General features: G+C 34.6%; 1 protein-coding gene across 1 annotated transcript in view; it reads right to left on the reverse strand.

The window, feature by feature from the left end:
• Positions 1-15,291, reverse strand: part of TRDN (triadin) — a 419,992-nt gene that overhangs the window by 7,630 nt on the left and 397,071 nt on the right. Inside the window, exon 39 of the mRNA XM_011992160.1 lies at positions 399-437. Within this exon, the coding sequence (XP_011847550.1) occupies positions 399-437 (39 nt within the window). The remainder of the gene's footprint in view (positions 1-398; positions 438-15,291) is intronic.

Consider the following 15,291-nt stretch of genomic DNA (forward strand, 5'->3'; position numbering starts at 1 on the left):
CTTCCTTCCTTCCTTCCTTCCTTCCTTCCCTCCTTCCCTCCTTCCTTCCTGATGGTGATGCTAATATAGGTGACTCGTGTCAAGTCTTCTTGATAAAATCAAGGCATTCTTGTAATTCTTGATGGAATAGTGGTTTTGATTCCCGTAGATTGGCCAATAAATGCATCTGATAATTGAAAATAAATCAATACCCAACTTGAGTCTTTAATATGTGAAAAGATGTATATATTCCAAATAAAGTTAAAAAGCTGTTTGTTTTAAAAATAAGCCTACCATGTAAACGTTGCCTAGAAAAGCTGAGGACTAGATCAAGAATAGCTAGGAAAAAAATAAAGACAGATAAAAACCTTATAGATTTGAGAGAAAACTTGTAAATGATCCAAAGACAGCAAACTCACCTTTAGCTTTCTTTGAAGCGGGTACATCTTCAACATCTTCTAGAGTACAGAAAAAAGGCACATAGAATCACAGTCAATTTTTCAGTTTTCACAAAGAGGAAGTATTGTATTTAAAGGTTTTTAAGAGTCACAAGATCCCTGAATCTACAAACTCAGCACCTACAGTCTCCATAAATAAAAGCTTTATGACCTAAACAGGCACTTCTCTGACGTGGAGAGAGGATGTGGAGAAAATGATGAGTGCTGCACTATGATAATCAGGCTGGCAAAGGTTACTTAGAGAAAAGGCCTGTGGTGACCTCCAACACCCACCCCCAGGTTTCCCTCCTCCTCTGACTCCTAAAGCTCCTTGCAAAAATCATAATCACTTATAGAATTTAGGAAAGTTAAGATAAATGGATTCACACATACAGGCTAGATAAAGAGATCGGTGTCTACCCACACAATTTATTAGCAGATTGATTAGATTTGAGCCTTTTCGACAATTCTAAAAAGCCCAGAAACAAACCCATGCATATACATGGGTCAACTAATCTTTGAAAAATGTACCAAGAATAAACAATGGGGGAAATATAGTCTCTTCAATATACGCTGTTGGGAAAACCAGATATCTATATGCAAAACAATGAAAGTGGACCTTTATCTTTCACCACCACAAAATCAATTCAAAATAGATTTAAAGACTTAAATGTAAAATCTGAAACACTTTTAAAAGTAAATGTCGGGGAAGAGCTTCTTAACATTGGTCTTCACAATGATTTTATGAATCTGACACTAAAAGTATAGGCAACAAAAGCAAAAATAAACAATTGGAACTACATCACACTAAAACGTTTATGTACAGCAAAAGAAAAAATGAACGAAATGAAAAGGCAAATTATGAAATGGGAGAAAATATTTGCAAGCTATTTATCCAAAGGAGGTTAATACCTAAAATATACAAGACATTGATACAACTCAATAGCAAAAAAACAAATAAATGAGCAAAGGACCTGAACAGACACTTTTCTAAAGACTATACAAATGACCAACAGGCACGTGAAAAGATGCCCTATGTTATTAATTATCATGAAATGAAATAAAACCACAATGAGATATCACCTCATATCTGTTAGAATAGTGATTATCAAAAAGTCAAATAAGATGTGTTGGTGAGGATTTAAGAGAAAAGGGAACTCCTGTACACTGTTGATGGGAATGTAAATTGATATTGCCATTATGGAAAGTAGTACGGAGGTTCCTCAAAAATTTGTTTGTTTGTTTATTTATTTATTTCGCCACTAGACAATAGTCATCCTCAACATATTTAAGAAGAAGTTACCATATGATCCAGCAATTTCACCTCTGGGTATATATCCAAATATATATCAAGTATATTGTATGCTTGAAACTAAGAGAGTAGATCTTAAATGTTCTCACCACACACACACACACACACACACATATATATACACACACACACACACACACATACACACACACATACACACACAGACACACACACACACAGAATGGTGGTAACTATGTGAGGTGATGGCTATGTTGATTAGCTTGATGTTGGTAATTATTTCATAATGTATATGTATATCAAAATATCATATTGTATATAAAATATATATATATAATTTTTATTTGTCACTTATACCTCAATAAATTAGTGGGGAAAGGAAGATACTACATTTGAACTAAAGCTCAAATACGTATACAATGACTCTTAAGTTGTATTGTGTAAATCACTTGGTCTTTTCTGCATTCAACTTACAAGCACATATTGGAATAATGTGGAAGTAGTTTTAAGTCTGAGGTAATTCTAATGCAATATAATGGAATTATGCTTTAATTTTTAACATTTGAAATTATCTGAAAGAAGGTCAGTTTTGTATTTTTTATTTAGATTTTGCATACCAACTGTTCACTAATAAATGAAAAACGGGTAAGATAGCGTCAGCATGCAAATTTCCTCTAATAGGAAGGCAATGTGACCTTTATAGAAAAATGTTATTATGTAGAAGAACATAACAGAAAAAGAATGAAAATTACTAGAATATTTTTAATATATATTATTAAAGTTTAGATCTGATCAGTTTTAAATAATATTTAAACATATGTTTAATTAGATTAAATACCGGATAAAATGACCATGGTCTTGAACTGCTTAATCAACAGCTATAAATAATAGAACAGTACAAACTGTTACATGATGTTGTGAAATAACTTAATGTGTATATTTTTAAAATGATTTCAGTTCCTAAACAAATCAAATAATATCTTAATTGTGTAATAAGAGCCTACTAATTTCTATGAAAGATCTGTAAAAAAATAAAATGAGGCAAAATCCGTGTCCACAAGGAACATATATTTTATTTTTGTAGATTATAGCACACTTGAAACTTATTCTTTGGGTCCGTTTATTACCACTAGAAAAATAAATACAAGTGGAAGGAATGAAGACCTCCGTGTCTTCAAATTCTGTATTCTGATCCAGCATCAACTGGCTATAAGTGATAAAATCTGGCAAGAGCTGAGTCACATGTCAATCGCTCAGGAGACAGAAGCACAAGAAAGTCAAGCCTAGGACAGTTGCTATAGAGATGCAATTTCTGTGGAAGTGACTTAGCAGCAAAAGTTTACTGAACTAGGAATAAAATTCAAGAAAGGAATAAGGCACTTACTGTCCGCGTATTCTTACAACTTGCACATTGAGTGAGTGGTAGTTTTTACAAAACAAGTATTTGACTCTGAAAAGGTAGAATCATGGCAGTGAAAGGAATGTCAAATGTGCCAATGAAATTTTATAGAGTGACCTACTTTTGTGGGACAGACAGTCAGGAAAATGTTTAATGAAGGAAATAAAATTTGAAATGGGACTTGTAATATTTTGAATAAGGAGATGCCAAAATTAAAGTGAGGGCAACAATAAGAAAAAAGGCTACAGACAGCAAAAGACAGAGATATTCAGAGAGTAGAGGGAATGTTTTGGAAAAGTTGGATAAGATTATCATGTGGAACATTTTATACATCAGGCTAAGTACCCTCAACTGAATTTCACAGCTAGTAAAAGTTGCTCAAGAGATAAATAATGTTTTAGAGATGTAATTGGTAGAAATAAATAAGACCAGAGCATGAGAAAGTGAATGCAGAGAATGATTTGGAAAGTATTCTAATAGCACAGAAACAATACATTCTCCAAGTAGGAGTCACTGAAGGAGTTAAATACAAAAAAGGCTTTGCCAAAAGAATGAAATAGAATTAAATACAAGTAAACACAAGAGATTAGTACTATAAGGAATATTAGGATATGTTATCTGAGTCTGGAGAAAGACAGTGGTGCCACTCCCAACTACAATGAAATCCCTAGGGGACATTGATATTTGCTGGGTATAATGAAAAGCTCAATTTTCTATGAGTTGAACTGTGATGCTAGGCCAGTCACGAAGTTGCAAATGCTTAGTAGGAAACAAGACAGAGTTGGCAAGATGTCTGAAAAGGTTAGAAGTGATATGCATCAAGTTAACGGGCAAAACTGGGTAAATTGTGACATCATCATTTCTAATTATGGCAAAATAGTCAATATTTCTTAAGACTTTCTACGTGCTGGGCCCTATTAAGTTATTTCATATGTGTTAACACGTTTGATCCTGATAACAACCATATGAGGCAAGGACTTTTTTTTTTTTTTTTTTTTTTTGAGATAGGATCTCACTCTGTCACCCAGGGTGGAGTGCAATGGCGTGATCTTGGCTCACTGGAACCTCCAAGGTGAGGACTCTTATATTGAATCTACTGTACAAATGGAGGAGAGAGGGGTTAAATGCTGCCCAAGGTCACAAAACTCATGAGTGGCAGAGCCAGAACAAGAACATAATCCAAATCTGCCTATATCAGGGCCTCTTGAAAGAGGATTGAAATTTATCCCACAAATACTACACTTGCTATGTGCCAGCCACTGTTCTAAGCACTTTATAAATGTTAACACTTTTCACCTCCTCAGAGAATCTGTGAGGAATATACTCTTATTGTTCCTATTTTATAGGTGGGACAATTAAAAATCAGAGAGATTCAATGTCTCAGAGCTATAAGAAGTGAAGGAACTGGTTTTTAAGACTATGGCATTCTGGTTCCAGAGATGGTGCTGCTAATCACTAAGCCATTCTGCCTGTATTAGTCTGTTTTCATACACCATAAAGATGGGCAATTTATCAAGGAAAGAGATTTAACTGACTCGCATTTCAGCCTGGCTGAAGAGGCCTCAGGAAACTTACAATCACGGCAGAAATGGAAGTCAACATGTCCTTCTTCATATGGTGACAGGGAGAAGAAGAATGAGAACTGAGCAAAGGGGATAACCCCTTATAAAGCCCTCAGATCTCCTGAGAACGTACTCACTATCGTGAGAATAGCATGGAGCGACTGCCCCTTTGATTCAATTACCTCCCACCAGGTCCCTCCCACAACACGTGGGGATATGGCGATATAATTCAAGATGAGATCTGGGGGGGGACACAGCCAAACCATATCACTGCCTCTGGAGGATGACATTCTAAACCCACTTCTCTCTGATTCTAGTACCCATGCATTACGTTGCCTAACACACCTGCTGGCAGACTCTGACAGAGTCAAGTCATGCATGAGCCACACACTTGTGCAGAACAGAAATGAAGAAGGAGGCATTCCACTAACCCCCTTAGAATGAGAAGGGGTGCTAAGTGTGTCCCTCTGCACTTCCAACAATCTATTCTCCCTCAGTGGCAATGAAAAGTTACTTAATTTTCTTTGAAAATGGTAAAGACAATGAAGAGGTAAGCATAATATTTTATTTCTGCTTGCCTAAACATTATAAGTACTGTAAGCTACTGTTATTTCTAACATTGAAGAATAAAAATGTACTATCTTGACTTTCAAATTGTAGATTTCATTCTCCACTTACATAGAAACAGATTCCAGAGGAATCAGAGATAGCAGTGAATCCATCCTCCCATCCAAGCAGTTGTCTGTACTATAAAAGAGTCATGAAAAAATGGGCCATCTTGTCTGTTTGGCTGTCATTTTAATCAGGGACAAGGTTTTGTAGAACTCTTTAATACTTATTGAATTGGCCTGCTGACACAGGGTTTCTTAAATAGCTATTAGTTTATTAAAAATTAGAATGATTACAATAGAAAGTCCTGGATTTTGTTTGGTCAAGCAGTCCTTGAATCTTTTAGTTTACTGAAGGAATTTCTCCTTTGTCCAAAATCCATGATTTGCCTCATCTCATATAGCTGTCTGTTTCAACACTTAAGAAAAGTGTTATTCTGTGATCAAGTGGAATGCCTGAAAAAGTAAGAAATTACCTCTCTTTTCTGCCTGAAAGTTTTTACTTATCTCCAATACTGCTCTGCAGCCATGGGTCAAAAAAGTTTCATGGCCAATGGAATTCTTAACAGGGTTCAGGTGTTAAGTCTTCATATCTTTGGAGTCAAGGGTGGCCTTGGTTCTGTAAGGTTGAAGACAGAGATGATTTAAAGACTTAATCTGTTGATATTTAGGAGACTGTGTGTGTATGGACTCTAATAAATATGGACTCTAATTTAAATTGGCTGATAAAAATTCCAAGTATATGAGAAAATGTAGAGGCTAGCCTCAGTACCAAATGGTAGGTATAGTATATAATTACATATATTTTTAATTACGTGGGCTTGATAGTGAATTTGCAAATTTTATACTAAAATGCAGATTTCTTATTCTCAGCAAGCAATCGTATCTTGGTTCTACGTTTTATTCTCTAGAGCAGTGGCTTTCACTTTTTTCTTCACAGAATTCCTTTATAATCTTAAAATATTAAGGACTCCAAAACATTTTTTTATGAATTATATATATTGATAGTTGACACGATAGAAATTAAAGCAGCATTTTCTAAACACAACAATCTGAAGCACATATTCTCTTAGAGCAATGATATACTCATAAGTTATTTAGGTTCTGGAGAAGGTGTAGGAGCAGGCAAACATAAATAGCGACTTTGGTTCAATATGTAACATGTTTTGACTTCATGGAATGCTTGAAAGGATGTCAGGGACTTCAGTAATCTACAGCAATCCACCTGATTTTAGTCAGTTAGACATAAAACTTTGAATTCTACTTTGCCTAATCACTATTCTTTGTCCTTGACCCAAATTTGGTTTCAAGTCATGTAAGGTTTTAGAGAAACCTCTGAAAAAAGGCTATTCTAAATAAATAACTAGCCAGCATACTACACATGGAAATAATTAAAAATAAACTTGTCAAAAGGAAGAGATGTTTATTAAAAAATAAGTTTGCTAGGCGTTTAAACCAGTGTCATGTCAAACTATTTTTTTAAAAAGAGAAAAATAAAGGTTACTTCTTGAGAAGAAAGATATGTTGCTTCTCTGGCACAGAAATACACATAAAATAATGCAAAATATAAGCAAGAGCACAAACAGGGCAAAATGGGACTCCTCAAAGTAAGAATTATTACAGAGAAAAAGCCTGGTTGTATTTCCACCTTACCTTACATATTTTGTGGAAAATGAATATACAATGTCAATTGCCTGCCAATTGAATAATGCTAATTTTGCATTCGAAGAAACATTTTGAATTGAGTTGAAATATACAATAACAATAAAAGTTGTGAGACTGGATGCAGTGGCTCACTCCTCTAATCTCAACACTTTGTGAGGCTTAGGCAAGAGGATCACTGGGGCTGCAGAGTTTGAGGCTGCAAGTGAGTTATAATCTCTCCACTGCACTCTTGCTTAGGTGACAGAGCAAGACTCAGTCTCAAAAAAAAAAAAAAAAAAAAAAGTGGATGTTAGGGAAAGAGGGATAGGTATTAGTTATGAAAACCACCACTTCTAAATTTGGATAACTGGAATACAATCGACACCCTTATATATTTGCAAAACATTTTACTAGAAGCATATTCACAGCATTTTTCATAGATAGTTGGAATCTCAGTTTCTTCTTCATATAAAAGATTAATTCATAATGTATATTTTGTGATGTAGGCTGTGTGTTTATAATATAAAAAGTAGAATCTTAAACAGATTTTTTTAAATTTCAGTCTAGCTTTACAGTCAAAGTGAATATTACCTTGAAGGTTTCCTATGATTTATTCATTTAAGATAAAGTTACTTTTCCAGCAACAACTATAAGAACTATAATGAGATACTTTTCTATGCCAGATACTCTACTAGGTACAAGATTTTACATATGTGTTTTAACCTAAGTCTCATCAATATCCCTATGAATTATGGGGGAAAATATCTGATTTTACAAGAGAACTTTGCAACCCAAAGTTTTGAAAAGAACTTCCCTAAAGCAACACATTTTAAAAAGTGTTGAAAGAAGGCATGAAGCTAACTTTTCTCAACATCAAGACCCTCAGTCTTTCCACTAAACTGTACTATCTTTACTTGCAAAGCACTTTGCTCAGTGCCCTGAAGGAACCAAAAGGTAACAGTATGCTACTTAGAACTAATTTACAGTCACATGTAGAGAAAATGAAAAAGTATCCAACCAAATAGAAGGGATTCTGAAGTACGAGATAGTATAGTATGTGACAATTGATAGTATAACTGCGAGGTAGTTTCAAGAGTGAAATGGTAACTTCCTCTTACTTAGATCAAAGGAGTTTTTTATGGACTCTCTTCCACTGGTGATGGACTTTGAACAATTTTAATGAATTGCATAGTTAGAGGTATGAAGAATTGTTCAGGAAAAGAGAATGATGGGATCAAATTTAGGAGGCAGCAGTATTAGGAACATGAAATGTTCAATTGGGCTAATACCTACAATATGTATAGAAAATGATGACACCAAAAAACTTTTTAAATGTAGTTTATACCTGGATTCTAGAGTCCCTAGACTCCTGGGCTTAGAAATGTAGAATTTATTCCAAATCTGCTATGAAGAAATAGTCAGTGTTTCTCACATACATGGCCCAATCATTTTAAAGTTTGGGAAATTTAATGTCAGTGGACATAAAAAGGAAGAATGACAAGTCAGAAAAGGGGCTGTTGGGGAGTGAATGTAATGGTTTACAGGAGAAACAGTAAAAGCCTACATGACTTAAAACAAAATTAGGGCCAGGGAGAAGAAATATCGATTAGTCAAAGTAGAATTCAAAGTTTTATGTCTAAGTGACTAAAGAGTAGAATTCAGATAGCAAGAGAAGAATCTTCTCTTGGGATATGGAGAGGGTGGAGGGATAAGGGAAAGAAGAAGTTTATGATAGGAAGATCAGTTGTAAACTTGTGTAGACAAAGGGTGAAGTTAGGAATTGAATATGTGACCAGAGCTAAAAAATAGGTTAAGTGTCAGAAGAATTTTGGGTCTTATCCACAAAGAGGTAGATAATGTAGATAACAAAACTGGATGGCCCCAATGAGGAATAGTGCAAAAGAGCAGGAAAGAGAGCTGAGGTTGGAAGAATTCAGCCTCTGAGGAAAAACAGCAGAAGCCCAGTACTGAGCAAATAGACTGAAAAAAAAAAAAAAGAATCCTATATTATGAAAGCCAAGAGAGGAAAACATTTCAAAAAGGGCCGATGACCTACAATGTGGAAGGCATCAGAGAGGTTACAATAGGGGAGAAGTGAGCAAAAGGTAATTCACCTTTACAATTTGGAGCTCAGTGTTGAACTTGAGGTTAGCTATTTGGGGAGCGTGTTGGGGCAGAAATGGGGGCAGATATCCAGGTTGCATGGAATTAAAGCTGGAGGAGTGGAGAGAAATCACTGCGAGATCTAGTTCAGAAATGGCTGCACATGCAAGTGGAGCAAAAGGACAACAGCTCTGAGAAGCAGAAAGGGCAAGGAAAATTTTGTACAAAGGAATATTCATAGGCAGAGGTAGGAGAAACTCTTACAGTGAGAACTACAGAGACATGATTGCGGGAGAAAGCAAGTGAGGATGGAATTAAAAAGGAATAGAGAATGGTAAATCTTAGGAGAAGCAATGCTTCTTGATATGAGAATGGGAGGCTGGTGATAGGGAATATGCAAAAGAGTAAAAAGAGATTTTAATTTGGGGAGAAGGCAAATTTTGAAGAACCCACATTTATGGCATAGATTAATTTTGTCTTTCTCAGTTTTAAACATAAAATTTTTCTGTGTAGTGTCCAGTCTGCTCTGCATGCTCTTAGCAAAGACTATAAATAAATCAAAGCCACCTAAATAATGCATGTATATGTACCAGCGCAGTTACTCTATGTTCATCTCTACCAGCAGTCTATTTTGACTTCTGCAGTTACAAGAAATCCTCGTAAGTAAACATGTGGGATCCTTAGTCATAGATGCAAAAAAAAAAAGCTTAGCATGAATTTTTGTATTCTTCCTCAGCCCTCTTCCTTTATCAAATTCACTGCCTTTCTCTGTTTCTGCAGAGATACCCAAAGCTCCAAATTATTTTCTCAACTAACTGGCCGAATTGTGTGTAACCAGTTTAACAGAATATTACATTCTAAGAGTTTACATTTTTCTAAGAAATCTTAATAACCCACGGTCGTTCAAAGCAACATTAGACGGCCAGTTTATTTTAGTCCTCAGGTGTGAGATGCTCCTTCTATATGTGTTATTACTTAAAATAATCATGAGTTTTAAAGAAAATGAACTGCTACACTGATAACTCACTGAAGATTATTAAAATTGAGTCTAGGGAATAATGCACTGTGCAGGGAAAGTTCATATTTGGGATTTTGTAGGCAGCACACAGTGAAGTCAGGAGTGTTCAATAAATGTATGCTACCCTTTGTTAGTGTCTGTCCCATCACTTCCAGGATAAACACAGCTCTCTTGAGGGCAATGTCAGAACAACTTAACATCACCTTTAAATGAATGAGGCCACAGTGCTGGGACCCAAAGTCTAATAATGAACAGTGACAAATGTTTCACCAAATGTGCCTTATACACAAACTTTCTCTGGAGTCTAGCAAAAAGGGTGATCAGAGTGCTGAGTATGATCACTGGTACCTATTAAGGAGGCTTCAGCCAAAGGTAATAGTTCCATTTTTTTCTCCTAAAACAAAATCATCATGAACTTAATCACCCTTGCTCTAAAAAGTGATATTGTTTTAAATCCAAGCAAAAATAAGAGATATATGCTTTCTTTTCATTTTTTCATGTAATAATTGCATGCATTTTGACACAAAAGTTTAATAACTGAAATCTGTCCCTAGTTAGGGGAGTAACCCATTGTCATTACATAATCATCATCATCATCCTCATTCTTATAGTTACCAATTAATATTCACTTATTATATACCAATCCCTATTTATGCACTCTACTATTTTATCTTAATCTACCCAAAATTTATGAGATGAATATTGTTATTCAGAATTTTAAAATAAAGGTATTGAAGCACAAAAATGTTCTAGAATTTTCTTCAAGTTATTCAGCTTTTAAGTCATGATGGTAACTGGTACTTCTGAAGCTAGTTTCCCTGGTATCAGCTACTACCCTATGATACTATTTGTATATGTATGTCTATTATGAATTTAGTGCTAATTTGTTTAGCAAAAACTACAGTAGTGTTGCCATTCCATTTCAGCATGTGACCTCTAACAAAATAGAAGTCATTTTATAAAAACAATCACTTTTAAATCATATATGTGTGTGTGCATATATGTATAGGATGTATATATACGTTTATAAACACACATATATCAAATATATATACACCCATGTGTAGCCTGAAATAAGCTTTAATCCGTTCATTCCAAGAAGATTTTTTTTTCAGTTTGTATATATCTGTTTTGCTTTAATAAAGATTAAATTTAGGATTCTACGATGAAATACTTGCTAAATTTTTAATGACATAATTAGTTTTACACAATTGTCTAGAACTGGGATGTAAGATAACTTGTTTTTTAATTTAGAAAAAGAAAGACAATAATCTTGGTTAAAATAAGATTTGTGGATAAAATCTTAAAAACAGACACTAATACTTCTGAAGATATGACAGACTGAATACACTAAAGTGTTCACTCACAGCAACAAAAATTAATACGTTTTGTTGAAGGACTGGGTTTAGAGGAGGTAAAGGAAATCTTCAAATAGAATTGTCCCTTCTGTCCCAGGGAAATTAAAAACAAAACAAAACAAAACAAAACTAACCCTGCTGATACATGAAAAGTGGAGCCACATTAGGATAAGTGCTTATATTGAAACTGAAACTCAGTAATTAAGTGTGCAAGGAGCAAAATGGGGGTGTAGAGGCTGAGATCCTTTATTAAGCCAGGGAGAGTGGGACAATGATAAAATTGTCCTGGGGACTGTGAGAACATAATAGCACTATAAAACTTAAATTTCCTTCATATTTCTTCCCCCAAAATGGATAGAATAGGTAGACAGCAAAAACCATGAACAATATTTATAATAAATTAGATGAACCCTAAGATACCTATGTATTCAGACAAATTAGTCAAAAATCTACAAGGGATCAAAGTCTGTGAAAGAGGAAGCAGAGGGAAACCATGGGGAGTCTGAGAGATGGGGATCAATCTCTCAGATAGCCAATAGGTATTTCCCAAAGGAAGTCAGACTGATGAGATCATCAGCTAAAGTTGTGAGGGACTTTGTCAAGTCCAACAGCAGGTAAGCATTGAGAGCTGAAAGTGCTGGAACCATCGGATATCCTGTGACCTTGGGAAACTGAGAAGCCAGGGCTCACTTTTAGGATGGATTCCCACAAATGGTAAGGAACTGCTGGGAGTGGAATAAAAGGTGAGCAGGACAGGGTTAGTAAAGACAAAGAAAACGATAAGGTCAGGTAAGTGAGAAAAAGTAACCCAGCCAGGAAATCTCAAAAAGCTATCTGTCACAAGTTTTGTACATTATTTATTTTATTTTTTAAGGTTTATTTTTTAAAATAATCACACAGTAAATTGAGTTTTTTTGGTGCAAACTTCTATGAATTTTAAGACACATATAGATGTGTGTGACTACAACCACAATCACCTCCAAAAAATACCTTTGTTCTCCTCCTTTACAGTGACACTCTCCCTCTGTCCCTAACCTTGGGCAACTACTGAGCTGTAACCCAATGGAAGAATCTCATATGCATGAAAACTTCCAGCATGTAACTTTTGGAGCTTAGCTTCAGACGAAATAATGCATTTGAATTCATATAACTATTGCACATATGAATTTTTATTCCTGAGAAATATTCTGTTGTGTGGATGTACTACAGCTTCTATATCCATTTGCCTGTTGAAGGACATTGGGTTACTTCCAGATATGGCGATTGTGAATATAGCTGCAATAAACATTGATGTTCACGTTTTTGTGCGAACATAAATTTTTATTTCTCTCATCCTTCAGGAGTGAGATGGTTGGGTCATAACATAAGCACGTGTTTCTCTTTATAAGAAACGCTCAGTTTTCTATAGTGCCAGTACCATTTTGCCTTCCCAACAGCAATGTATGAAAGTTCTGGTTCTTTCAAATGCTTGCCAGCACTTGTTTTTGGTTTTCCATGTTTTTAAAAAGTTTACTTATTCTAATAAATGTGTGCTGTTATACAATGGTGGCTTAGTTTGCAATTCTCTGATAGCTAATAATGTCAAATATCTTTTCTGGTTCTTCTTTGCCACTCATACATCCTTTTGGTGAAGTATATGGTAAAATCTTTTGTTTATTTTTTAAAATTAATTTTAACTAACATTTTATTTCACCCAATTTGTAAAAAACACAAGGCCTTTGTTGGATATGCAGTCTTTATTCTTCCACAGAGCATATATTTTTGATTTTCAGATGGTATACAATTTATTATTTTTTCTTTTACAAATAGTCCTTTTGGTGTCATATCTTATAACTCTTTGTCTAATGTTACGTCTCAAAGATATTTTCTCCTAAAAGTTTGATAATTTCATGTTTTACATTTAGAGATATCTCTTTCTGATTAATTTTTGCATACTATGTGAGGTTAAGATAACAGTTTATTTTCAAAAAAATACATAGATGTCCAATTGTTTTAGTGTCATTGGTTAAAAAGGCTACTTATTCTCCACTAAATTGCTTCAGAACTTTTATTACAAATCAAACGGTTATGTTATGTGGTTCTATTTCTTGGATTTTAAATGCTACATCTTGTGATTACTGTAAGTATACAGTAACATTTAAAATTAGGTAATATGATTATTCCAAATTTGTTCTTCTTAAAAAATGTTTTTGCTATTGTAAAAGAGATTTTATATATTAAGAAATTCTGTCTGAGATTTTGATTGTAATTGCATTAAATTATAGATCAATTTGGGGAGAACTGACCTCTTTGCTGTGTTGAATCTTCCAATTTATGAATATGGTATATCTCTACTTATTTTAGATTTTCTTTAATAATATATACCATCTTGTGATTTTCAACATATAGATCATGTATACATTTTGATTTATACATAAGTATTTCATATTGGGTAACCTGTACTAATTTTTTAAAATTTTGTTTCCAATCGCATGTTGCATGTGGAAAATAATGAGTTCTCTGTATTAACTTTATACCCTATTATTTTTTTCTTTTTTTTTTTTTTTTTTTGAGATGGAGTCTGGCCCTGTCACCCAGGCTGGAGTGCAGTGGCATGATCTTGGCTCACTGTAAGCTCCGCCTCCTGGGTTTGTGCCATCTCCGGCCTCAACCTCCCGAGCAGCTGAGACTACAGGCGCCCACCACCACGCCTGGCTAATTTTTTGTATTTTTAGTAGAGACGGGGTTTCACCGCGTTAGCCTGGATGGTCTCAATCTCCTGATCTCGTGATCCGCCCGTCTCAGCCTCCCAAAGTGCTGGGATTACAGGCGTGAGCCACTGCGCCCGGACACCCTACTACCTTTTTAAACTCCCTTACTAATTCCAGTTTTTGTGTTTATACAGGTTTTAGATTTGCTACACAGAGAATCATGTGAATAGGGATGGTTTTGTTTTTTCCTTTCCAAATGTATTAATTTTTTTTTCTTGCTTTTTTGCAGTAGCATAAAGGAGAAAATGGAAAAGAGACAATATTTTGAAGAAACGATGGTTATGGATTCCTCAAGTAGGTACAAGAAAACGATAAATTCCTGTGCCCTGGATGATGTGAAAGAAAAAAGAAAGGTTTTCAGGAATGAAATGATGTAGAAACGCTGTCAAATAAGTAAAAACTGAGAATGTTTTCTACTAATAGAACTCTACCCAAGGCAATTTCATAGAAGGCACTACTAGGAAAAGTATGCTATCAAAAGAAAGTCAAAAAGGCAAAAGAAATGGTGAACAAACTGGTAAACATGTAACTACATATAGGCACATACTGATTAAATAAATAATACAAATAAAATTCATATATTCAGGATTTTGAACAAGATTACCATATAATCAAAATTAGATGTGTTAGAAATTAAAGGTTTTCATATTCCTCTCTTGTTTAGAAGGGGTTTTCAAATAGCAATTCTATACTTTGTTAGGTGGGTATGGTAAAAATGTAAGGATAATCACTAAAGTAATAGAAATAAGGTATAGTGTCTGCAAAATGGAATAATGCAAACATATAAAAGGAAAAAACTCTCAATTTATGAAAGTCGAGAAAGATGATAAAGAAGCATTGAGAGAGCATGAGAAAGAGAAAGCAACAAGTAAGACAGTGAGAACCAGACCTAAGATATTAATAATCACGATAAATGTAAATAGTCTACATTCATCAGATTAAAACTAAAGATCATTGTAGTACATAATGTAAAATAAAATTTAGCTCAATATTTTTGGATAGACACGTATGTAAAACATAATGTCACGAAAGGACATAAAGGTTTAATTGAAAATACATTCAGATAAAATATTAACCAAAAGAAAGCTAGAATAATTAGACTGGGAGAGGTGGCTTATGCCTGTAATCCCAGCACTTTGGGAGTCTGAGGCGTGTGGATCATG

Source organism: Mandrillus leucophaeus, unplaced genomic scaffold (genome assembly GCF_000951045.1).
Source record: "Mandrillus leucophaeus isolate KB7577 unplaced genomic scaffold, Mleu.le_1.0 Scaffold405, whole genome shotgun sequence".
NCBI lineage: Eukaryota > Metazoa > Chordata > Mammalia > Primates > Cercopithecidae > Mandrillus > Mandrillus leucophaeus.